The sequence below is a fragment of the Sander lucioperca genome, chromosome 14 (assembly GCF_008315115.2).
Source record: "Sander lucioperca isolate FBNREF2018 chromosome 14, SLUC_FBN_1.2, whole genome shotgun sequence".
Taxonomy (NCBI): Eukaryota; Metazoa; Chordata; class Actinopteri; order Perciformes; family Percidae; genus Sander; species Sander lucioperca.
The window spans coordinates 28,271,044-28,295,146 of record NC_050186.1 but is presented as its reverse complement, the minus strand read 5'-3'; the positions used below and the strand labels follow the sequence as shown (position 1 = coordinate 28,295,146).

Genomic DNA, 24,103 nt, shown 5'->3' with positions numbered 1-24,103 from the left:
AAAATAAAAACAGGGCCCTCACTTAGGCGAAGTTAAACAGTTTCCGTTAATAAATAAATATTACATATTGTTTAAAATATTAAGTAAAATAAACGACCACTACAAATATCGAAAATGTACAAAGGTAAACGCAATGGAAAATAAATGGGTGGTCACTCCATGTAATATTTACATTGCAATTATCATTACAAAACACTTTTGTTCACCATGGTTTAATCAGACTACATATTTCTTGTGTCTTTTGAGATGGTCACTTTGTCAGATTAGGTGATCATAGAGTCATACATTCTTGTGTGACCTTGCTCCGAGACATGACAGACCACACGTTGGACCCCAACCAACCAATCAGAGAACGCTGTGCATCACAACTTGCGCGGCGTGCAGAGGTGATCTGTGAGGTGCCAGGGACGCAACAGATCCACTGAATAATTGTTTCCCTGTCTGCAGGTTGCCTATGAAGACTGGTTCATCACTCTCTACAATCTCTGTTACAGCAGCCTCCCCGTTCTACTAGTTGGACTTCTTGACCAGGTAAAAACAGGATTTGTTGTAGAAACAAAGAACAGTACAGAGAAAGTACTGGCAGGTATAGGATTGATTTAACAAATGGGCATTTTTGGCCTAAATCTCTGTCGAAAATATCAAAATTTTCACACACAGGTAAGCCTCTCCTCGGAATGCGCAGCTCCTACAGTGCCATTTTGATGCTACCAAGCCATCACCTCCCGTTAGAATTCCATTGACTGCCATTCATTTGGGCGCCACTTTGACAGCGAATAACTTTACATCGGAAGCATTTTAAAGACTCTATTTGTCCATTGTTTATTTCTAAAGAAACACGACAATGTATGAAAGGCTCCATTACCTTGTACCTCACGTTATGGCTCCGTAGCAGACGTTTTTGTAAAAATAGGCTAACAATTGTGCCATAACCACGCGACTTACTGTCGCACAGTAGAGAAATTACCGTATAGTACAGGAGAAGCTCGAAGGCAGTTTCGACTCACATTAGCTGTTTAAGTTTAATTATTAATGTTAACTAGCATTTTAGTTAGCAATAATTAGCCTGTGCCTATGTTATCTCCTTACATATACCTACGCTCCCCGTCTCTGCAAGATTGGGAATGATTGAGATTTCTCTTGGCACAGCTACCAGAAGACTTGCAACTTTCAGACAGGTTGCTCACGTCATATTTACGTCGTCTCTCTCAGTTGGAGGCTGCGCAGTAACGCTCAGCCATCACCGGAAAAGTGCTTCTAATATCCTTCACTGGTCTCCGTCCAGAGCAACGGGATCTGTTGGTCCATTTTATATATGTCTATGGGAAAAACAAAACTCATCCAGATCTCTGTTAACTGTTTGCTCCGCTTTGCAGGATGTGAACGACAAACTGAGCCTGAAATTCCCCAAACTCTACCTGCCTGGCCAGCAGGGGGCATTGTTTAACTACAAGAACTTCTTTATCAGCTTGTTCCACGGCATCTTTGTCTCGCTCGTCATCTTCTTCATCCCGTATGGAGCCTTCCTGCAGACCATGGGGCAGGACGGAGAAGCCCCTTCCGACTACCAGTCCTTTGCCATCGTCACTGCTTCGTCGCTCATTTTCACAGTCAACCTGCAGGTTAGTCAGCCCTGTTGAAACTTAGATGAGAACATGCTAGTATGGTAACGATAACATTCTGATTTTAATCAGCTACAATTTAAGCTTGAGTAAGATTTGATGTTTTTTCTTGTTCATGAATGGAAGTATCTTGGCTTTCAATTACTAAATACAGAATAAATAATGTGTGTTCTGAGTGATTATTTAAAGCATTAAATCCGAAATTTAGAAAACGTGCACATACGTGCTGTCATTGTGGGAGACTAATTATTTTTCTAAACTTAAAGTTACTCAAGAGAAATTTAAGGGTGAAATTGGATTAAAGAGGTTTAGAAAATGTGCATGTAATGAATTTATTATGTGAACAGCCGGCTGATCTTTGTTATCTCTCACCTCCTTGTTTTTCCAGATCTCTCTGGAGACCTCTTACTGGACATTTGTTAACTGCTTTGCGGTTTTGGGCAGCATAGCCATCTACTTTGGCATCATGTTTGATATCCACAGTGCCGGGATCCACGTCATCTTCCCCTCAGTGTTCACCTTTACTGGTCAGTCACACATTCAGCACAGTGTGACGCAGTTAACTGGCTTTATAGTCTGTACTCCAAAGCCCTAATTTAGAGTTGCTTCAGAAGCTGCAGGGAGTAACTAATACCAGCATTTGTTTCTTGGGAAATCGCTGTTCAAGGGAAATGTAAATCGTAGCTTACCCCGCCTACTTATGCAAGTCATAAGAAACAAACAACAGACACAGTGTAGCTTACCCACTGGTAGCATGCATCTAAATTCACAGGGTAGCAATAGTGTGAGTGAGTTATGTAAACAAACAACAAAGATAAAGCAAGTGGGCTGTGAGGGGACTTCATGGTGCGTTCATGTGCACCTTGTTAACCAAATGCATTCAATTGCAACTTGTAAACTCTGAGAAACTATTGTTGCAAAGTATCCTTCTGCCATCCTGTGGCTCTTAATGTGGCTTTGCCGTTGCTGTTCAAAATTTCTTTTAAATTGGATTTGGAGAATCGAGACACCACTACTGGGGCTGTAGCAAAAGAAATAGTCTGCAGCTAGAGTTGAAGAGGGGTCTTTTTCTAACTTAAAAAAACACAAATAAAAAAATGAAACGGCTTTGTGAGGAATGGATGTTGGCATATTTTCAGCTAACTGCAACCGCCCTCTTCACACCTCTCATAACATGTATATTTTGCGTTTGTAGGTGCAGCGTCAAACGCACTGCGTCAGCCCTACCTGTGGTTAACCATCATCCTGACTGTGGGCATCAGCCTGCTCCCTGTCATCTGCATCCAGTTCCTCCATAAGAGCATCTGGCCCTCTGTAGGAGATAAGGTGAGACCTCTGGGAGTCAAGCTAATAACCTGCTGCTGGGCCTGCCTGAATAATCACCAATATCAGGAACAACTATCAGGAAAATGTACATGTGGCTTCTCAAGATTGGACATACCATATGTTTGTTTACTTTACACAAGGGATCGGAACAATAATAACTATGTCTAATTTGAAAAAAGTGCCAAATTGTCATAGTGTGGTTATTCTAGAAGCAACAGCCATCTGTGATGAATTCCCATTAAAGATGCTAATTTAGAGGGTTTTTTCTGACCGATAGCCGACCGTCGTTAACTGATCATTAACTTTTAACCGCAGACAACCGAATCCCAGTTCACCCGTCCGGAGGGTTGTACATACTTTCCGCACTCTGTGTCTGTGGATAGCTGTAGACTTGTACCGGCGGCTCAGCCAAGGTGTTCCGTACATTGTCGTAGACACATGCAGCCACTTTCCTGGAACGGCTTACCTCCACTCATCCACCTGCTGTCAGCTGTGTGTGTGTGTGTGTGTGTGTGTGTGTGTGTGTGTGTGTGTGTCTGCCTGGCATACTCTGTGTGTAATGGGGATGATTTAACCGCCAGTCCCCTTTAGATATAGTTTAATGTGTCCCATAGCGCTCCGTTGTAAGCACAGTCCAGCAGAGAGCCACAAGCAGAAAAAAAGAGCAGCGGTAAAAAGGTTGCAGTAAAACACAACTAGTGCAAAGTTAGCGCTAGCAAGTTAAGTCGTAGTTAAGAAAAATATTGTTTAGCCTATTTTTCTTTTATAATGCAAAACGTTTTTAAGAACTTTTATTTTTGTTTTAATATTGTTTTTAACTGATAGTATTAATCGCTTATAAATCTTATTGTCTGTTAATTAACATCTCTAATCCACATCTAAGAGGAAGACGGAAAAAGCAATACATCGAACACAAGATTTTGTGCAAGATAATAGTATAGAAAGTTTTGTGTAAGCCAATTTTTGCCCTTTTCCCATACAGCAGTGCTTCTCTAATGTTACCTGCTTATTTCCCACCATGCCCCAGATCCAGAGAAACAGGAAGAAGTACGAGATGGAGCTGTTACAGGAGGAGAAAAAGAAAAAGGCACCAGCCTTCGAGCGTGGCCGGCGTTCCCGCCGCTCCGCCTACGCCTTCTCTCACTCTCGTGGCTACGCCGACCTCATCTCGTCTGGGCGGAGCATTCGCCGGCGACCGGCGGCCCGTGGCATATTCCAGGAAAGCATCAGAGAGGTTCCCCAGACAGCAGCCGAAAACATCTGACGGGGCTGAGCGGGAGATGGAGCAAAACTAGCCAGAGGCGTTGTAAATATTTGGAGAAAAGTTCAAGGAGTGCTTGGTTTATCTTCATTTTTATCTGTGGAGTTGCTGCTGGAATGGTCAACATGGAAACTCTGCACAGAACAGACAGCCTGGTTGGAGTTTAAAGGGACCTCTTTCTTTGTGGTATTCAAGTCCCTTAGAGGAAGGTAAAGGTATAGCGCTCCTAAAGTCACTCGTCTTATAGAAATAAAATGAGCGGCTTTGCAGAAAGTTAAATTAAGCACTACTGAATGCGTCTTTGCTGCAGTCTGTGACTCACTGCCTGTTATCCTCTGTGCACAAACTCTTGTTAAAATGCAAAGGGGAAAAAAAAAGCTCACCGACGAGACAGCCTTCGTTACCGGGATTTGAGGTCATGCAGCGAGTGTGTGACTGACAATGTTGTTTAACTCAGGATTTTGTTTTTTACATTTTTTAAGTCATTTTTCCAAGCTTACCACTACTGTGGCTGGATATGGAGCTGTAACGTTATTTAATATCACACTTTCTTGACATTCAAAGCTTTAGCCCTATGTCTGTGAAGCACTTGAAATGTTGGCGTTTTATTAAAGTTTAAAAAAAATGCATATTCCAGTCAAGCTGTCCGTTATCTCCATGAAATCAGATCACAACATCTGTTAGGATGCAAATCCAAAGATGTTCCTTCACATGGGCTAAAGCTAGACATGTCAAAGTATCCTCTTTTAATGTTTTATTATAAATAATGCTGGGATGTTACCATGCCAGGCTGTGCAAGGTGGTCAGATGTTATAAAGTATCTTAATTTAAAAATAAGTTGTGATATCTCCTCTGCTGTATAAAATGTCCCAAGTGGCCTTACAGATGGATGTTGAACTTAATATTTGGGGGATTTCAGCCTTAAAACCTTTTTAAATACCTATTTCAAACCCAAATTCTAACCAATTATTATTTGTTCTATACCTCATCTTCGTTCTTTTTAATTTACCTAAGATGCTGTGAACACACTGTAGGGACTACCTACCTTCCACAGTGGGAAAGAAACGCAGCAAAAAGGTCTAGGTTTATATTTAATAATGTCTTTGTGCGTGTGTGTGATTGTGTGTGTTTAACAAGCCCAAAGCAGATGTTTTGACATGCTTTTTCCAGTCCTATAATTTAGGATATTCGCTAATCAGTGCTAGGCCAAAACTGACAAATTCCTGTTCTGACTTTCACTACATCACCTTCATGCTAGTGTTAATGTATGCAGATGATGTCTTTTTATTACTGAATGAATGGAAGTGGTAGTTGACGACTGTTTATTGTACCAACAACTGTTTGCTCTGTCATCTGATGGTGTTTTATCATGCGGTTGTTAATAAAAGCCAAGGGCACATTTAGCAATCTGAAACGAGTTTTTATTTTATTATGGTTATTCAAGGTTGGGAGGTAGGTTCAAAGTAGGTTCACGCAAATACATCTTCAGGAAGGAATACGGTGTAACAATTTATGATACCAATTACAATTGAAACAGATGAGAGAGACTTTGTTCAGAGTTTTTACAGAATGGAATGTAACATGTAACAGTACGTGCGCTTCAGTCCATTTGACCAAACGGTCTGTTTTTAATAACATTTTGATGCATATAGTGATGTTTTTCCACAAAAAAAACCTTTATTTTACAAAATAAGACGTGTTTTATGAACACAGCTGTTCCAACCAAATCTCTGTGTAAATACATTTAGATATATATTTGTCTATCTGCATTGACTAGTGCAATAATGAGTAGGCCTAAAGCAAAGAATCAATACAATGGAGGATAACATTTCTACAGCTCACTAAATGGTTTTCACAAGAAAATTACTGAGTTGCTTGTACATTGTTACATGTAGAAATTGTGCAGCAGCACCTTTTTTTAATTTGGAGTCCCACAGATTGTTCCTGCTGCTGTGTAATGGCTGCAGGTACTTACTCTACTGAAAGGAAAGGAGACTGAATGCTTCAAGGAGTTGTGGGCACCTTGTTCAACGAACAGAATATCAATTCAATGAAATCATGATTAAGTCAGTGATCAGTGTCCTCTGCAGCATAGATGACTGAAACCTTATGGTGGATCACAGGGTGAATCCTAAATTATTCTACTGATTTATGACTTCTTGACTGATAGCAGTCAGCAAGTCAGATTCAATGTGTCTATTTCATCTGCAAAAACTAACAGGTACACCACAATGGTGCGTCCTGTCCCCTATTTTTTTTTATACGTTGTATACCAATGAGTTTCTGGCATCTGCCTCAGCTCACACTTACTTCAAATGTGCTGATGACATAGCATTGGTAGGGTTTGTAAAGTCCTGGTTTTAAAGTCTTTATAAAGAAAGGAGAACTGGTGTTTGTGTGCTCTCGGTTTGGTGCAGAATGTGAGAGCGAATCAGAGGAGAGGGTTAGGTGGGTGTAACTGGCAGGTTAAGTCCTGCATTCTCACACTTACTCCATTAAGCTTTCCCCCACAATAAACCAATGTAGTGAGTTTCCAGATCAGTCCCTCGGAAATAAAGATTGGTAGTTAACCCCGTTTGTCCGCTCTGCATGGTTTCCTGTTTCTCTTGTGTGAGGTATGTAGCGTGCTCCGGTAAGGTTCTTCTACTGCCTTTGCTGTGAATTGTTTTATTGATAATTTTTCAGTAAAAATCAATCAGTAAAAAAATAGTTCCAAATGACTTACCAGCCCTCAACTCTGCCTATCAGTTCAGAAAAAAAACATGTTAATATTACCAGGTCAAAGACACAGAAACACACTTACTGGAATATAGCTAGTCCAGCAACATGAAGTCAGCCTGTTAACCCCTACAGATACCAGAGCCAGTCGAAATCTGTGTGAAACACTCCCACAAAGAACATTTTACATTTAACAGTTTCCCAGCACTAACGATCCCGGACGAGCCCCCATTTGTAACCGCCTGGCTCAAGGCCGGCAAGAAAAAGGGAGGTCACACACAGATATGTCATCAAAAATGTTTATTTAACACAAACTTACTAGACATATTAACAAAAACTAACGAAACATAGGCTTAATGGTGGGGTGTGTAAGTATGAAAGACATATGTCAAGCAATTCTATTATGTTTACATTATTATCTTCTCATAGTCATAGTTAATATTAAGTTAATAATAAGCTATTGCACTGTTCAATCCCTGCACTGTTCACTTTTACACTACCACCATTGCACACACGCTACCATAGCACCTTATCATGGTCATTGCACATATCACATACCAGACCTTAAATTGTTAACTCTTTAAATCTTTCTGTGAGTGATTTTTATGTATGTGAGATATATGTGTATATGTGTGTTTGTTGTGTTATGGTTGTCTAAGCTACTGGATGCCTAAAATTTCCCTCAGGATGAATAAAGTATCTATCTATCTGTCTATCTGTCTGTCTGTCTGTCTGTCTGTCAGTCTGTCATAGGCAAGTCCTGTGTGTGGATAAGTGAATATACGGTGTGATGTGTGTTGGATAGTGCAGCAAACCAACAAAGGAAAAAATCTTGAGATGGATGCAGTAGGCCCAGCTGAAAGAGACTTAGGACGTTTTCACCCCTATAGTGTGTTTGCTCTCGTCCGATACAAAATCAAAAGTTGATGAGTTTGTAAACTTGGAGCGATTTCCCCTTGGTTCTGTTTCGTTTCACACCTGGAAAATTCCAAGCGTACCAAAATGCTCCACGCAAGAACGTTCACTCCGCTTTTTGGTCAGATGTGTCTGGGGCAGGAGCAAGAAAGTAAATACAGGAAGAAGGTCCTGTGTTTTTTGGCTAATGCATATTTCTTGCATCTCTGTGTTCAACCAGCTCATCTCATTTAAATAATCAGACATTGTTTCGCAAGTGACCTTACTTTGTCTGCTCTGCTAACCGAGACTTCACTCTGCTCTGCCGGTGTCTGTCTCCAACTTTAGCGGTGGCTGGTTTGACCACGGAGATGCGAGTGATGGCGAGCTTTACTGCAGTCTATTTCTGTGAGAGAAAGATTGCAAGTTGCTACAGTCCGCATGTTCTGCCACATGGCAGATTGCAGAGCACACCTGACTACATGAGCCATTTAGCTCAGACTTGTGGAGTACACATACAGTAGTTGGGGGGGTTGGGGTTGGAGGTTGGATCACGTTCTCATCACAAACCAACCGTTCCAGAGTTCGATTGAATGCGTACCGAGACCACCTCCTTAAGCAGGTCTCGGCAGGGTTGTTTGGTCTGCTTTTGGTGCGCATCTGAGCGCGATTGCTGCCTTCACACGTGCCCAAACGAACCACACCAAGGGGTAAAACAAACTCTAGTGCGATTCAGCCAAAGTTAATGAGGCAGGTATGAAAGCCCCCCCAAGTCTCCTAGAAGGGCAGTCCTTCCTGGAAGCCACGCCCAGATTGGCAGGTACAGACGACCCTCCCAGCTCCACCTTGCCACCCACTCCCAGTACCTGCAGGCAGAGTGGAAGGAGTTGTCACACAAGGAATTCAATTGGCAGTTTAGACTTCAACAAACAGGCAATAGTCCAAAATGCATGAGGTAAACAAAAGACAGAAACTGATAAAGTTTCTATCAGGTGAGAACAATAATCAAAACAATACCAAAGCCATTTTGACGTGAATTTAACAAAACAGTGTCTCTGTTAATGTTATTATGACACCTGTTCTCCCTGCTTTGACAAGTCAAAATGTCTGCTATGAAAAAGGCCTTTAACTGTCACAGAGGGAAAACTAGGCCAAGGGGGACACCTGGTGGTGAAAATTTACATTAGAAAAAACAAATCCAACCAAACTAAATATACTCAGCAACTCACTTTCAACTGCTTTTATATTTTAAGCAAAGTTAACATATGCAAATATTTGTACGAACATTAAAATATTTAACAACTAAGACATAAACTGGACAATTTTCACATACATGTGACTAACAGAAATGGAATAATGTGTCCCTGAACAAAGGGGGATCAAAATCAAAAGTAGCCCTTAGTATCTGGTGTGGCCACCAGCTGCATTAAGTACTGCAGTGCATCTCCTCCTCATGTACTGCACCAGACTGGCCAGTTCCTGCGGTTGTTTTAGCCATCCTGTACCTGTCCCGCAGGTGTGATATTCGGATGTACCGATCCTATGCAGGTGTTGTTACACGTGGTCTGCCACTGTGAGGACGATCAGCTGTGCTTCCTGTCTCCCTGTAGCGCTGTCTTACACACAGTAGGGACATTGCAATGTATTGCCCTGGCAACATCTGCTGTCCCCTTGCCTCCATGCACCATGCCTAAGGCACGTTCACGCAGATTAGCAGGGACCCTGGGCGTCTTTCTTTTGGTGTTTTTCAGAGTCAGTAGAAAGGTCTCTTTACTTTCCTAATTTTCTCATAACTGTTACCTTAATTGCCTACTGCCTGCAAGCTTTTACTGTCTTTTCGACCATTCAACAGGCGCATGTTCGTTAATTGTTTATGGTTCATTGAACAAGCATGGAAAACATTGTTTAAACCCTTTACAATGAAGATCTCTAAAGTTATTTTGATTTTTACAAAAGTATCTTTAAAATACAGTGTCCTGAAAAAGGGGTGTTTCTTTTTTTGCTGAGTTTAGTAAACGGGCCAAAAGTGGAGACAGATATTTCGAAATAGCCTTTTCATTTGCTTCCCTCCTGACTGGCTCATTTACTGGCTTTCATGCTTAAGTTTATAGGACAGAAAGAGGAAACATAAAGTGCGGCGTTGTCCTTTTAAATCGCTCACAGCACAGGGGAAACAAAACCACCACAGAAAGATTTCAATCAGTAGTGACCAAAAAAAGGGTAACTCTATTTTCAAACTCCACTTAAGTATTCTGTTGTATCATCTGATCAGGATCAATGTGGTTAAACTGGTCCAATTTAATGTGTCATACCAATATTCAAGAAAACATTTTTTTCTGACCCTGATGTGGTAATAAACCCCGGAGGATCTGAAGAGTTCAAAGCCACGCCACTAACAGCACCAACATTGTTGGTGTTCTACATTAGCAGGTCAACACACTGTTCATAATTGATTAAATTGGTGTGGGGTGTGTATGTTTAATCATGTCACACTCCAAACAAACCAAAGTGTACTAAAGTAGAGAGGAATTGTTAGAGTTGTGGGTTTCTGTTGTTATATTTCCTATTTTATTTTGTTAACTCATGCCCTGTTTTTGATTGATTCTTGTTTCCTTGTTATTTGTTCAGGTTTTTCCTGTGCTCATCTTTTATGTTTCGCTTGGAGGAGGCCTCGGGGAAGACCCAGGACTAGGTGGAGGGACTATATCTCCAACCTGGCCTGGGAACGCCTCGGAATCCCCAGTCTGAGCTGGTTAATGTGGCTCGGGAAAGGGAAGTTTGGGGTCCCCTACTGGAGCTGCTACCCCCACGACCCGATACCGGATAAGCGGACAAAGATGGATGGATGGATGGATGGATGGATGGATGGATGGTTTACATCCTATATTATTTTGTAGTGTTTGGTTTCATGTCTTGGTCTAGCTTAGGTTCCTGTTTGAGTCTGATTTGTCCCTTATACAGTATGTTTTACCCTTTTTCTACACAACTACCCCTCGCTGTCGAATCTCACTGACTCTAAAGAGTCACCCAGCATCAATATCTGTCCTGTACGATACTTTAAAGATGTGACTGCAGCTGTGTCAGAGGTCAGAGATAAAGTACAGGACATTCTGAGTGATGTGTGGACCAAGATCTCACTGTCAGTGAGATCAGTGGATGTTTTACAGCCACAGGCAGAGCCAAAGACCAGAGCTGAATTCTTACAATATTCATTGGGTCCTGAGTTTAAGTGGGCTTTGTTACTGGGAGGTGGAGAGTAAAGTCAGAGCTACAGTAACAGTCACATACAAAGATATCAGCAGAACAGGAAATGATGATGGATTTGGAAACAATGGCATATCCTGGGCATTAGAGTGTCCAGTGTTCAATAAACAAAAATTCAGACATAACATCAGAACTTCCATCTCTGGTCCTCAGTCCTCCCGAGTGGGAGCGTACCTGGATCACAGTGCAGGGGTTCTGTGTTTCTATGGTGTCAACACTTCAACAAACAGGCAATAGTCCAAAATACAAGCGGTGAACACAAGAAAGAAACTGGTACTGATTCAGGGTTGCAAAAACTAAGCAATTAGTTTGACAAACTAACCAAATTTAACAGGACTAAACAGGTGAGAAAAATGAATAAAACAATGCCAGAGTTACATTGACATGTCACTGTAGAAAAAGCACAGGTGTAAATAATACAATATGTGATGGCTGAATTCTATTTAGCTGCTTCAGTTTCAGGGTTGTCATGGTTTACTGGTACACTAGAACAGAACAAGGTCTCTGTTAATGTTATTTTTACACCTGTGCTCCCTGCTATGACAAGTCATTATGTTTACTGTGAGCAAGGCCTTTAACTGTCACCAAGGGAAAACTAAGCCAAATGGGACAGCTGGTGGTGAAAAAATGACATTAAAAACAAATGCAACCAAACGTAAAAGAGTAAATGGGCCAGAAGTAGAGACAGATATTAGAAAAATAGTCCTTTCCTGACTGGCTGCTTTACTAACAGGCTGCCATGCTGAAGTTAAAAGGATAGGAAGACAAAATATAAGTCAATAAAAGTGTTGTTGTTGTGTCAACTGTATGTTTTCAGTAAAGTATGCTCACTGTGTTATTGTATTTTGTTCATTTTATGCTTATATTGCAAAACCTCCTCAGACTGAACCCTGTGGCGCACACTTGTTGATGAAGCCGGAAGTTATGGTTTGAACAGGATGAATAAGCAGAAATGGTCTTGTTGGACATCTCATATGACTAAGAATCTAAGAATAGCTTTAACTTGTCTGGATTAAAAATGAAGCCAATTCTAAGACGTGATGAGTTCAGGCAATTATTTGTCAGGCTGAACCATCGCAGGCGTTACAGAGCTCTGTCCTTTCAGCTGAAACTATTATCTTCCTGAATTCTATTTTTTTTTCTTGTTGCAAAATAAATAGACAAAGACAACTCTGGTCTCATCAAACTATTATTTCTTCACTCCTCACCGGAATTTCCACCACAGTTGTGCTTCCTGATTCCTCACAGCACAGAAACCACCACAGAAAGTTTTAATGGGTAGTGACCCTAAAAGTAACTGTATTTTTAAAACCCTAAAGTATTCTGTTTCATTGTAATGACGGCTCTCTGCTGCTGATGTACTCAGGATCAATGTGGTTGTGATATACATCAAGATGCACTCTGCATCTGCATATGTAGCTCAGCGTAAATTCTTTCAGGAAGACCTAACATTTTATCAATGCTCTCTTCCTAAATTGATCAGCTGTTGGAGGCGTTCACCTTCCTGTTAAACCAATCGAAATCGGCCACGAATTCCAAGGGCTAATCACAGCGTCACAACCCCGCTTTAAATCTGTTTCTCTCCCTGTGGTATCAGCTGTCGTTTCAGGGCTGGGGTGATGCATGGGGATTTGGGAGAAGAGATCTTAGTTCGCAGCCATCTTAAATGCATGTGAGCCAGGCTGAACAGGTGCGCCACATTCCCTCCTGACAACCCTGGCCTTGGCTCTGCCTACAGGCACTCTGGAACAAAGTGAAAAAAACACACACATACACACACACACCAAACCAGGACACAGCACAGGCAACCACATGGTCGTAAAAATTGTTTGCCAGTGACAATGAACAACTGGTAGACTTTACCTACGTCATATTAATAGTGCAAAAAAACATTTTCCTGTCCCTGATGTGGAAATAAACCCTGGCAACACGTTCTCACTCCCAACTTGTAAAATACGGACGCTTGGTTGTTGGCTGTCAGCGTCAGATACAACACAAAAATCACCCTTCAGCATGTGTACGGAACGCACTGGGGAGAGCGGCAGCTTCGTGACACGTGAAGATGACGTAGTATTAAGAGCGGTAGGTAGCAGTGTTATAGTCTGAAATTCCATGTGGGGAGGTTGGTTGGGGTGGTAGATAGGTCAAACAACACAAGACTTTCAGCCTGTAGACTGAGGTTTGTGTCCCGTGTGTCACAGATACGTGCATTTTATAACCCCACCCACGATCTTTTCCTAAACCTAACTGTCACGTTTTTCTTTTCCTTAACCCAACTGTCCTGGTTTTGTCCCGCGTGTCACATAAATGCACCTTTTATAAGCCCACCCATGATCTTTTCCTAAACTTAACTGTCGTGTTTTTTTTTTCATTAACCCAACTGTCATGTTATTGTCCCACATGTCACGTAAATGTACCTTTTATAAGACCACCCACAATCTTTCCCTAAACCTAACTGCGTCAAAAGTAAGTAAAGCAATAGTCCTGACCCAACGCATTTCGATAAAGTGCGTTTAGATCTGAGTCTAAAGGAGACTTTTAGCGTCAATAACAACGTCAAAGGCACGTCAATGTCAACTTTATTTATATAGCACATTAAAACAACTGTGGTTGACCAATGTGCTGAACAAGGTAAAATATCAAATACAAAAATGATCATGTAAAATACATTGTTACAAATAACATGAAACAACAAAACACATTAAAGACATTTGACACCCAGACTCAGCTAGGACCAAAGGCCAGAGCCGCAGCTTGTCAACAGGCAAGCCAGCCAACCAGCAGCCAACTGCTTGGGGCCCCAGGCCGGTCGGGGACCCCCGAGGGCTGACCCTGTCATCTGAAGGGGCCCCATGTCATTCTCGTCGAAGCATGATAGAATTTTTTCAAAGTAAAGTCAAAGGAAAATTAAGAGGAGTTATCCTTCTCATGGTGTAAAAAAAGAAAGAAAAAATAAGGATGAGAAGAAAAGAAAGCAAGACAGTGGTAAGTAGAGTAGATAATGAAGATTAAGTTGTGTAACAGTAACTGTCTGAATGCTGTCATTTAACCTTAACTATGGGGGAGACATTGAAATAACTTTAGCTAGCTAGCATTAACGTTAGACTAATGGCGTTTTTATTTTCACGTTTTTTTTGTTAGTTAACCTAGCTAGTGGAACTGGAGACTTCAGCCTGGAGTGTGGGTCCGTCTAGCTCCTGTCCCAGGGGAGACTTTCTGGACTGGGTCTTATTTCAATAGAACGAAATGTGCGAAGGTCATTAGATCTGGAGGACATAGTGGCAGCATTTGCCATAGCCAAGGTCCCAAAGCAGCATTTGTAGAGTTTAGAACATAATGGTGACGAACGCTGGTTTTGAGGGGCCCTCTAGGAATTCTTGCCTAGGGCCACAACAGACCCTAGAATCACCACTGCCAAAGGCCAGGATAAAAAGGTGTGTTAGTAATGACTGATCGATCCCCACATGGCTAAGCATCCATATGTTATGTGATGGGAGTGAGAATGTGTTGACCCTGAAGGATCTGAAAAGTTCAAAGCCAAATCACTAACAGCACCAACAGTGTCTGTACTTTCTACAAGAGCAGGTCACAACATGGATGGTGTATGAAACAAATGTGATAAATCATGTCACACAGCTACTCCAAACAAAGGAGAGAGTACTAGGTCAACACATCAACCTAAAACCAACTTATTTGAGCAGGGCTATCATAGGTCAGTATTTTTAGCTGGAATTCTTCCAGTCTGATTATCAAACTTTTCACTTCATGTTCTTAAAAGAATATACAACAACACACTGATATGCTTAAACCACTCCTCCTCCAGGCATGTATCAAAAGCTGTGATGTGGGAATTTTGCAATTCCCTCTGACAAAAAGGAACAAGACTAAAATAACTTGTTTCCTTTTTCCTCTGCTCTTCACAGATCTGCAAGTTGACAGATGGGTTTTTAGCAACATGCTGTTGAGTGCAAGTGCTCATGCCTCATTTGCATATCAGTGTACATGAAAAGAGGAACTCAAGTTTCAGTTTTAATCAGTTTTCAGTATGTTTCTTGTATGACAAAGCTACTTGACTGTCTCTGAGAAGTAAAATGGCGCAGCAAGGAATTCAAATGGACGAGGAAAAACAGCTGATGAATTCATAGCCTAATAATATTAACCGCGACTGCGAGTAGCCTAGTGTCCCCAAGTAGAGGCCGAGCTGTGTTCTAACACAGCCACCTTACCACCTAAGGCTCTTACATGTTGCTAACTGCTGATAACTTTGCCTGTCTAACGGTTGACTTTGTTGTGTTAAGAACAAGCTAGTTAATTTGCATGCATGAGTAGCCTATTGAACTGAATTTGCACTATGGTGTTGATAATGCTAACCTTTAGTGAACACCGAGCTGAACTGTCATTCTGTGCTGCAACAATCTTGGATTGTTCTGATTCAAGTAGCCTAGGCTACGGAGGGGAGTCTCTTGATCAGAAATGGTTAAAATGCCAGATAAAACAAGCTAACTACTAGGGATAGGCTAAGCAAACTGTCAGCTAAATGGTGGGAAAATCTCTGTATCAATGTTGAGCAGGGAGAATAGGCATGGTCACTACTAGAGTGGAGGTAGTATTGTATCATTTTCCACCACGAGCACACAGCGACAAACACAAATCAACAGAGAACTCCGTAATGAAACATTATCAACAAGTGTAGTGAAGCAGCTCTGTTGTAAAGGCTAACAGTGCTCGTTTTGTCATAAACTAGCTAGGTAAGTAACAAATGATGCTAACTGCATTAATAACTAAGCCAAACGGGGCAGTCACTACTATTTTAGTGATTTCTAAGCAACCTGTTTCTTGCAGATTGTCATGTTACTGAGAATACAGCTATTAAAAGGTAATATATAAGTAGAAGCTAACTCTGACAGCTGTAGGGCAGCTAACATTACCTTTAGCTGTCTTCATGAAGCTCCCAGCTATGCTAACATTACTGTACCTCGCGACGCAGTTAGAAAACAAGAACGAGCTAACTAATGTTAACATAAGCACTTTGGCTCGGTGGAAGTCGATTTTAAAGTCATGTTAAAACTATTTCCCGTCCTTCTTACGATTTCCAGCCTGTCACTCCCCCGTGTACTAACGTTACTCGGTACGTAACGTTAGCTCCGTAATGTTAGCTCCGTAATGTTGTACTAACGTTACTCGGTACGTAACGCTAGCTCCGTAATGTTGTACTAACCTTATCTTAGACCTCACAATGCCTTGTGTTTCTCACTCCCGCTAAGTTATTGTTCATACGACGTGACATGAGTGACACATGCGGGTAGGCCAAGGTGAGGAGAGGGAGATTAGCTAACGTTAGCCAACATATTTATAAAAAAAGTCACATTCGAATAGTAATTTCAGCATTCGAATAGTATTGATTTTTTTACTATTCGAATTATATTCGAATTTCGGCATTCGTTCCAACAGCCTTAGTAAGTTATGGGGCTAAAAGTACTGTTCTTTTAAATGGAGTCTGGTGGGTTTAGCGCTAGCTGTCAGTGAGCCTGCCAGTGGCAAAAACAGCACTTTTGTGGTTGAAATTGACGATGCACATCTGCCCTATAGGATTACATTGCAGGCCAGTCTGTGGCTGCTGCTCACAGCATTCTCGCTTAGTACTAGACCAATTTCAAAGATTGTTGTTCCTATCAGTCACATTTATTCACAAAAACATAGGAAAATAGGGTCCAGGTTGAAAAAGCCGAAATTACTCTTTAATGACAACAGTCTTGAACATTCAAAAAGACTTCATTTTAATGACAGGTATACTGCTACGTCCTGCCTATGCCCTGCAGTTCCCTGCTACGCCCTGCTATGCCCTGCAGTGTCCTGCTATGCCCTGCAGTGTCCTGCTATGCCCTACTATGCCCTGCAGTGCCCTGCAGTTCCCTGCTATGCCCTGCTATGCCCTGCAGTGCCCTGCTACGCCCTGCTATGCCCTGCAGTGCCCTGCTACACCATGCAATGCCCTGCAGTGCTCTGCTACGCCATGAACTGCTACAACTACAATTTCTAGTCATAGTTCCATTTTCTTTATTGTGACCAGTGTTGGGGAAGTTACTTTTAAAAAGTAGTGTTTGCGCGTTACTCGTTACTTCTTAAAAAAGTAATCCGTTACTTTACTTAGTTACCCCTATGGAAAGTAACTTTTTATGTTACTCGTTACATTTACGTTACTTTTAAAAGCAGGTGTCTCTGGCAGAGATTGAAGTTAATCATACAAAAACTATCTTTGACCATAAAGCCAATCTATGGTTTATCAGTGAAGTGTTTGAACTACACTGCAGACTGGATTCTCTACTCACAGAGTGACGGCTGATTCATTATGAACGAGTCCAGTGCGGGTTGAATGCACATCGGCAGGTCAACGGCGTTACACAGTGTTAGTGTATGTAATGTCTGTATCGACTTGTACCGGTCATGCAGCCTCTTCTCTGGAAATCCTTGCGTGTCCGTGCGACAAGTCCACAGCGGTCCACTGCGTGTAGCCTATGTATGAGCCCATCTCCACCGCATCCATATGTGAGGTTGTCAGCTTTGTGTCTGCCTGGCATGCTCTGTTTGTAGGACGGCCGATTTAACCGCCAGTCCTCAGCGATGTAGTGGCACGTGTCACGTAGCTCTCTGCTCAGAGCGCCGTCCAGCAAAAAGCCACGAAGCTTAAAACGCTCTCAAAAGTTAGCGTTGGCTGCAGCATTGCTCTGCTACCAGCCTCTGTCACGTACCGTGTGGAGCTTGTGAGCGCGCAGCTGAGAAGGCAGTGTCGCTGTCGAATCTGTCCCTGGGAAAAGTAACGTTGCGCCGAACTGAAAAAGGACCTACGTTTCGTTACCAAATTTTCAGTAGTAGCGCGTTACACTACTTTTTACCTGAAAAAGTAGTTACGTTACTTGTGCGTTACTTTGTAACGCGTTTCTCCCTAAAAGGAAGTTTTCCTCACCACTCGAGGTTTCTCCCTAAAAGGGAGTTTTTTCTCGCCACTGTCGCACTAAATGCTAGCACTTTGGGGAATTACTGGAATTGTTGGGTCTTGACCTAGTCTATTTATAAAGTGCCTTGAGATAACTCTTGTTATGATTTGATACTATAAATAAAATTGAATTGAAATTGAATTGAATGTCATAATTATGATGGTGTCATGTCAGTCTTATGCACACTCCTTCAAATAAAGTGTTACCGAGAGGACTAGGTCAACACATAAACCTAAAGGACTTATTATCTGAGCAGGGTTATCATAGGTTGTGTTGTGAGCTGGACATCTTTTTTTTTTTACTGTAGGTGGAATTCATCCAGTCTGATATATCAAACTCTTTACTTCATGTTCTAAAGAGGAGATAAAAGAACACAATGACTTGCTTTAACCACTCCTCCTCCTTTAATGTATTCAACCTGTTTTGTGGCTATTTTGCAATTACTCTCGGAAAAAGAGGAATAAATAAAATAAAAAACGATAATAAAATATCTTGTTTCCTGCTTCCTTTGCCCATCTTAGAGCTGCAAGTTGACAGATGGGTGTTACCATCATGCTGTGGAGTGCAAATGCTCACGCCCCATTCCATGTATATCAGTGATGAGGAAATGAGGAACTCAGTTTTAGTTTGGAACAGTTCCCAGTTCCTAGTTTTTGTATGACAAAGTGGAACTATTTCCCAGTCACTGTCTCTGAGAGGTGAAATGGCACAGCGAGGAATTCAGATGGACCAGGAAAAACTCTGCTGTTCGATCTGTCTGGATCTACTGAAGGATCCAGTGACTATTCCCTGTGGACACAGCTACTGTATGAGCTGTATTAAAAGCCACTGGGATGTAGAGGATCAGAAGAAAATCCACAGCTGTCCTCAGTGCAGACAGCTCCTTATACCGAGGCCTGCCCTGGTGAAAAACACAATGTTGGCAGATTTAGTGGAGGAACTGAAGAAGACAGGACTCCAACCTGCTGCGGCTGATCACTACTATGCTGGAGCAGGAGATGTAGCCTGTGATTTCTGCACTGGGAGAAAGCTGAAAGCTCTCAAGTCCTGTCTGCAATGTGTGGTCTCTTACTGTGAGCAGCACCTCCAGCCTCACTATGAATCCCCTGCCTTTGGAAAACACAAGCTGGTCGACCCCTCCGAGACGTTTCAGGAGAACGTCTGTACTCGTCACAACGAGGTGATGAAGATGTTCTGTCGCACTGATCAGAAATGTATCTGTTATCTGTGCTCTTTGGAGGAACATAAAGGCCACGACACAGTTTCAGCTGCAGCAGAACAGACTGAGAGGCAGAAAGAGCTCGGGGTGAGACGACAAAAGATCCAGCAGAGAATACAGGACAAAGAGAAAGATGTGAAGTTGCTACAGAAGGAGGTGGAGACCGTCATTCACTCTGCTAATGAAACTGTCAGAAACAGTGAGCAGATCTTCACTGGCCTGGTCTATCTCATTGAAAATAAAAGCTCAGAAGTGAAGCAGCAGATCAGATTTCAGCAGGAAACTGAAGTGAGTCGAGCCAAAGAGCTTCAAATGAAGCTAGAACAGGAGATCTCAGAACTGAGGAGGAAAGACACTGAGCTGGAGAAGCTCTCTCTCTATGAGGATAACACCCAGTTTCTACGCAAGTACCCCCCTCTGCCATGTCTTAGTGAATCTACAGACTTGCCCAGTAGTGGTACCAGTCCTCCGAGGTACTTTGAGGATGTGACTGCAGCTGTGTCAGAGGCCATAGATAAACTACAGGATGTTCTTATCAAGGAATGGATCAATATCTCACATACATTGACTAACGTGGATGTTTTACTGCCACAAGCAGAGCCAAAGACTAGAGATGAATTCTTAAAATATTCACACAAAATCACACTGGATCCAAACACAGCAAACCAACAGCTGCAATTATCTGAGGGGAACAGAAAAGCAAAAAACAAGAGAAAAAAACAGTCGTATTCTAGTCACCCAGACCGATTTATTAACAGGTCTCAGGTCCTGAGTCAAGAGAGTCTGACTGGACGTCATTACTGGGAGGTGGAGTGGAGTGGGTTAGGAGTTCATGTAGCTGTCGCATACAAGGATATTAGCAGAAAAGGAGACAAAAGTCAATTTGGAAACAATGACAAGTCTTGGGCTTTAGATTGTTCAGATGATAATTATGAATTCAGTCATGACGGAATCTGTACTTCCGTCTCTGGTCCTGAGTCCTCCCGAGTGGGAGTGTACCTGGATCACAGGGCAGGTGTTCTGTGTTTCTACAGCATCTCTGAAACCATGACCCTCCTCCACAGAGTCCAGACCACATTCACTCAGCCGCTCTATGCTGGACTCAGGACTTATGGTTTTCTTGGATTTGGATCATCTGCTGAGCTTTGTGAGCCGAAAGACTAAAGCTAACCCTAACCCTAAAGAGGTGCTGGGTGGATTCTGTTGTGAGTGTGTAAATAGATAATTATCCATCTCAACTGCCTTTAGGGTTTGATCACAATCACTGCTCATACAAGTAGAGCATTCTTTCTTCTTTTATACAGACTTTTTTTTTTTTTAAATTGTGTTCATTAGTTTTTACTGAAAAAACAAAAAAACTAAAAAGAAGACAAAAATAGCTAAAAACTGTGATACTACTAATAATATAAATAGAGGACGTAAAGTAAAGGTTAATGGTAAGGGTAAATAAATGTATCCTTTTAAGGAGTTTCCTGTTATATCTGTTTTGTGGGTTGTCAGGAAAGATGACCCTGATTTCAAATAAGATCTGAAAGAAAGAATACTTTAATTTGTAAAATATCATTATTTAAAACATGTAATCCTTTTGCTTGGTTGATTATGGCTACTTGTAGATAAATAATTGAAATAACTTGTATATGGATGAAAACAATATACCACAATTATGATGATTTATTGATTGTTTATGTGACTAAAATCCGCAAATAAAGTTTTTTATTTGTCAAAATGAAAACAGTATGTTTACACCTTTATTCTAGAAATGGCCAAAAAAAAAAAAGCCACAGAAGAACATATGAAAGTGATAGTATTGTGTATATATATGTATGTATGTATGTATATATATATAGTTCCTGCTATGACAAGTCAAAATGTCTGCTGTGAAAAAGGCCTTTAACTGCCACAGAGGGAAACAAAGCCAAAGGGGGACACCTGGTGGTGAAAAAACGACATGAAAAACAAATCCAACCAAACTAAACAGTAAAGGTGGCAGATGCGGAGACAGATATTTGAAAATAGACATTTTTATTTGTTCTTTTCCTGACTGGCTTCTTTACTGACAGGCATTCATGCTGAAGTTTTTATAGGACAGGAAGAGAAAAAAACAATGTGGGACGTTGTGGTATCTGATCGCTTACAGCCCTTTGAAAACAAAACCACCACAGAAAACTTGTAACGGGTGGTGACCCTATAGGGTAACTGTATTTTCAAGACCAGCTAACTAGTTCTCTGTTTTATCATCTGACTGCTCTCTCCTGATCATGTACTCAACCTTTTTTTCTGTCCCTGATGTGGTAATAAATATCTGAGGATCTGAAGAGTTTAAAGCCACGTCACTAACAGCACCAACATTGTTTGTGTTCTTCTACTGTAGCAGATCAACACACTGTTAATATTTGATTAAATTTGTATATGGAACAGATATGTTTAATCATGTCACACAGCTTCTCCAAACAAACCAAAGAGTACTAAATAAGAGAGGCCTAGGTCAACACATCAACCTAAAACTGTGATAAATTATCTGAGCACGCTTATCATACGTTGTGTATTGTGAGCAGGGTGTATTTCATGAGACTTCATCCAGTCTCATGTCTTAAACTCTTCACTTCATGTACAAAACACAATGACTTGCTTTTATTGATTCCTCTTCCTGGAATGAATCAGAGCCTATTAACCCCTCCTTCTCCTCCCTGCTCTCGAGTGCAGCCAGTCCCATTCAGTCCACGTGTTTCCTGCTTTTCCAGCCTTCACTGATCTAGTTTACAGATGGGTGTAGCCATCGTGCTGTGAAGTGCGAATGCTGTCAATCCCCATCTAATGCATATCAGTGAGTGAACATAAAGAAAGGGATCTCAGTTTTGGTTTGGGTCTGTTCCCAGTGTGTTTTTTGTATGAAAAAGTGGAACTATTTGCCAGTCACTGTCTCTGAGAGGTGAAATGGCGCAGCGAGGAATTCAGATGGACCAGGAAAAACTCTGCTGTTCGATCTGTCTGGATCTACTGAAGGATCCAGTGACTATTCCCTGTGGGCACAACTACTGTATGAGTTGTATTAAAAGCCACTGGGATGAAGAGGTTCGGAAGGAAATCTACAGCTGTCCTCAGTGCAGACAGACCTTCAGAACAAGGCCTGCGCTGGGGAGAAACACCATGTTGGCAGATTTAGTGGAGGAACTGAAGAAGACAGGACTCCAACCTGCTCCAGCTGATCACCGCTATGCCGGACCTGGAGATGTGGCCTGTGATTTCTGCACTGGGAGAAAGCTGAAAGCTCTCAAGTCCTGTCTGCAGTGTCTGGTCTCTTACTGTGAGCAGCACCTCCAGCCTCACTATGAATCTCCTGCTTTTAAAAAACACAAGCTGGTTGACCCCTCCAAGAAGCTTCAGGAGAACGTCTGTACTCGTCACAACGAGGTAATGAAGATGTTCTGCCACACTCATCAGCAGTGTATCTGTTATCTGTGCTCTGTGACTGAGGGGCAGAAAGAGCTCGGGGTGAGTCGGCAAAAGATCCGGCAGAGAATCCAGAACAGAGAGAAAGAAGTGAAGCTGCTTCAGCAGGAGGCGGAGGCCATCAATCACTCTGCTGATGAAGCTGTGGAGGACAGCGAGAAGATCTTCACAGATCTCATCTGTCTCATTGAGAAAAGAAGCTCAGATGTGACGCAGCAGATCAGATGTCGTCAGAAAACTAAAGTGAGTCGAGTCAAAGAGCTTCAGGAGAAGCTGCAGCAGGAAATAATTGATCTGAGGCAGGAATATACTGAGCTGGAACAACTCTCACACACAGAGGAACACACCCAGTTTCTACACAACTACCGCTCGCTGTCGAATCTCACTGACTCTAAAGAGTCACCCAGCATCAATATCCGTCCTGTACAATACTTTAAAGATGTGACTGCAGCTGTGTCAGAGGTCAGAGATAAACTACAGGACATTCTGAGTGATGTGTGGATCAAGATCTCATTGACAGAGACTGAAGTGGATGTTTTACTGCCACAGGCAGAGCCTAAAACCAGAGATGATTTCTTACAGTATTCCCATCAAATCACGCTGGATCCAAACACAGCACACAGAGGGCTGTTATTATCTGAAGGGAACAGAAAAGCAACAGTGAGACAATCCGTAATGCTGAAGACGTCACTGCAGGTACAATCTAGTCCCAATGGTTCACACAGTGATGTCGACAGGCTTCAGGTCATGAGCAGAGAGAGTTTGACTGGACAGTGTTACTGGGAGGTGCAGTGGAGAGGGTTAGTGTCAGTAGCAGTCGCATACACGGACATAAAGAGAACAGGTTATGAAAGTGGATTTGGAAACAATGACAAGTCTTGGGCACTGGATTGCTTGAATAATGGTTATGAATTCAGACATAACAAATTCAGAACTTCGGTCTCTGGTCCTCGGTCCTCCCGAGTGGGAGTGTACCTGGATCACAGTGCAGGTGTTCTGTGTTTCTACAGCATCTCTGAAACCATGACCCTCCTCCACAGAGTCCAGACCACATTCACTCAGCCTCTGTATGCTGGACTGTGGGTTAATGGTAGTTATTGCTCTGTTGAGTTGTGTGAGCTCAAGTAGACAGGTGTTGTAAATAGGATTGGGCATTGAGAACCGGTTCCAACTTGGAGTCGTTTAAAAAATTACAATTCCAATGGAATCGTTTTTTTAATTGGTTAACATTTGGAAAATTTGCTTTCAATACAATCATCGGTTCCAAAATTGAACAGGACGAATTGGAATTGGAATCAGAATTGTTAAAACCAAAACTATGCCCAACCCTGAACAAGGCAAGCCAGCTATCGCC

At 41.9% G+C, this 24,103-nt stretch overlaps 3 protein-coding genes across 4 annotated transcripts in view; all 3 read left to right on the top strand.

The window, feature by feature from the left end:
• atp8b1 (ATPase phospholipid transporting 8B1) overlaps window positions 1-5,623 on the top strand; it is a 56,149-nt gene extending 50,526 nt beyond the window's left edge. For both annotated transcript variants that reach the window (XM_035991554.1, XM_035991555.1), the window contains exons 26-30: window positions 448-531; window positions 1,377-1,622; window positions 2,011-2,149; window positions 2,818-2,948; window positions 3,976-5,623. In XM_035991554.1, coding sequence (XP_035847447.1) covers window positions 448-531; window positions 1,377-1,622; window positions 2,011-2,149; window positions 2,818-2,948; window positions 3,976-4,212 — 837 coding nt within the window. In that variant the 3' untranslated portion in view covers window positions 4,213-5,623. The remainder of the gene's footprint in view (window positions 1-447; window positions 532-1,376; window positions 1,623-2,010; window positions 2,150-2,817; window positions 2,949-3,975) is intronic.
• A 13,081-nt stretch (window positions 5,624-18,704) lies between these two features.
• Window positions 18,705-20,609, top strand: LOC116034762 (tripartite motif-containing protein 16-like). The gene has a single exon (XM_031277481.2). It carries the CDS (start codon window positions 18,784-18,786, stop codon window positions 20,461-20,463), a length of 1,680 nt encoding a protein of 559 aa, XP_031133341.1. The 5' UTR covers window positions 18,705-18,783; the 3' UTR covers window positions 20,464-20,609.
• A 1,554-nt stretch (window positions 20,610-22,163) lies between these two features.
• On the top strand, window positions 22,164-23,877 carry LOC116034739 (tripartite motif-containing protein 16-like). Its single transcript, XM_031277454.2, has one exon. It carries the CDS (start codon window positions 22,234-22,236, stop codon window positions 23,875-23,877), a length of 1,644 nt encoding a protein of 547 aa, XP_031133314.1. The 5' UTR covers window positions 22,164-22,233.
• The last annotated feature ends 226 nt before the right edge of the window (window positions 23,878-24,103 follow it).

Coding starts and splice junctions, on each gene's coding strand:
- LOC116034762 (XM_031277481.2), top strand. CDS start 18,784: ATGGCACAGCGAGGAATTCAGATGGACCAGGAAAAACTCTGCTGTTCG.
- LOC116034739 (XM_031277454.2), top strand. CDS start 22,234: ATGGCGCAGCGAGGAATTCAGATGGACCAGGAAAAACTCTGCTGTTCG.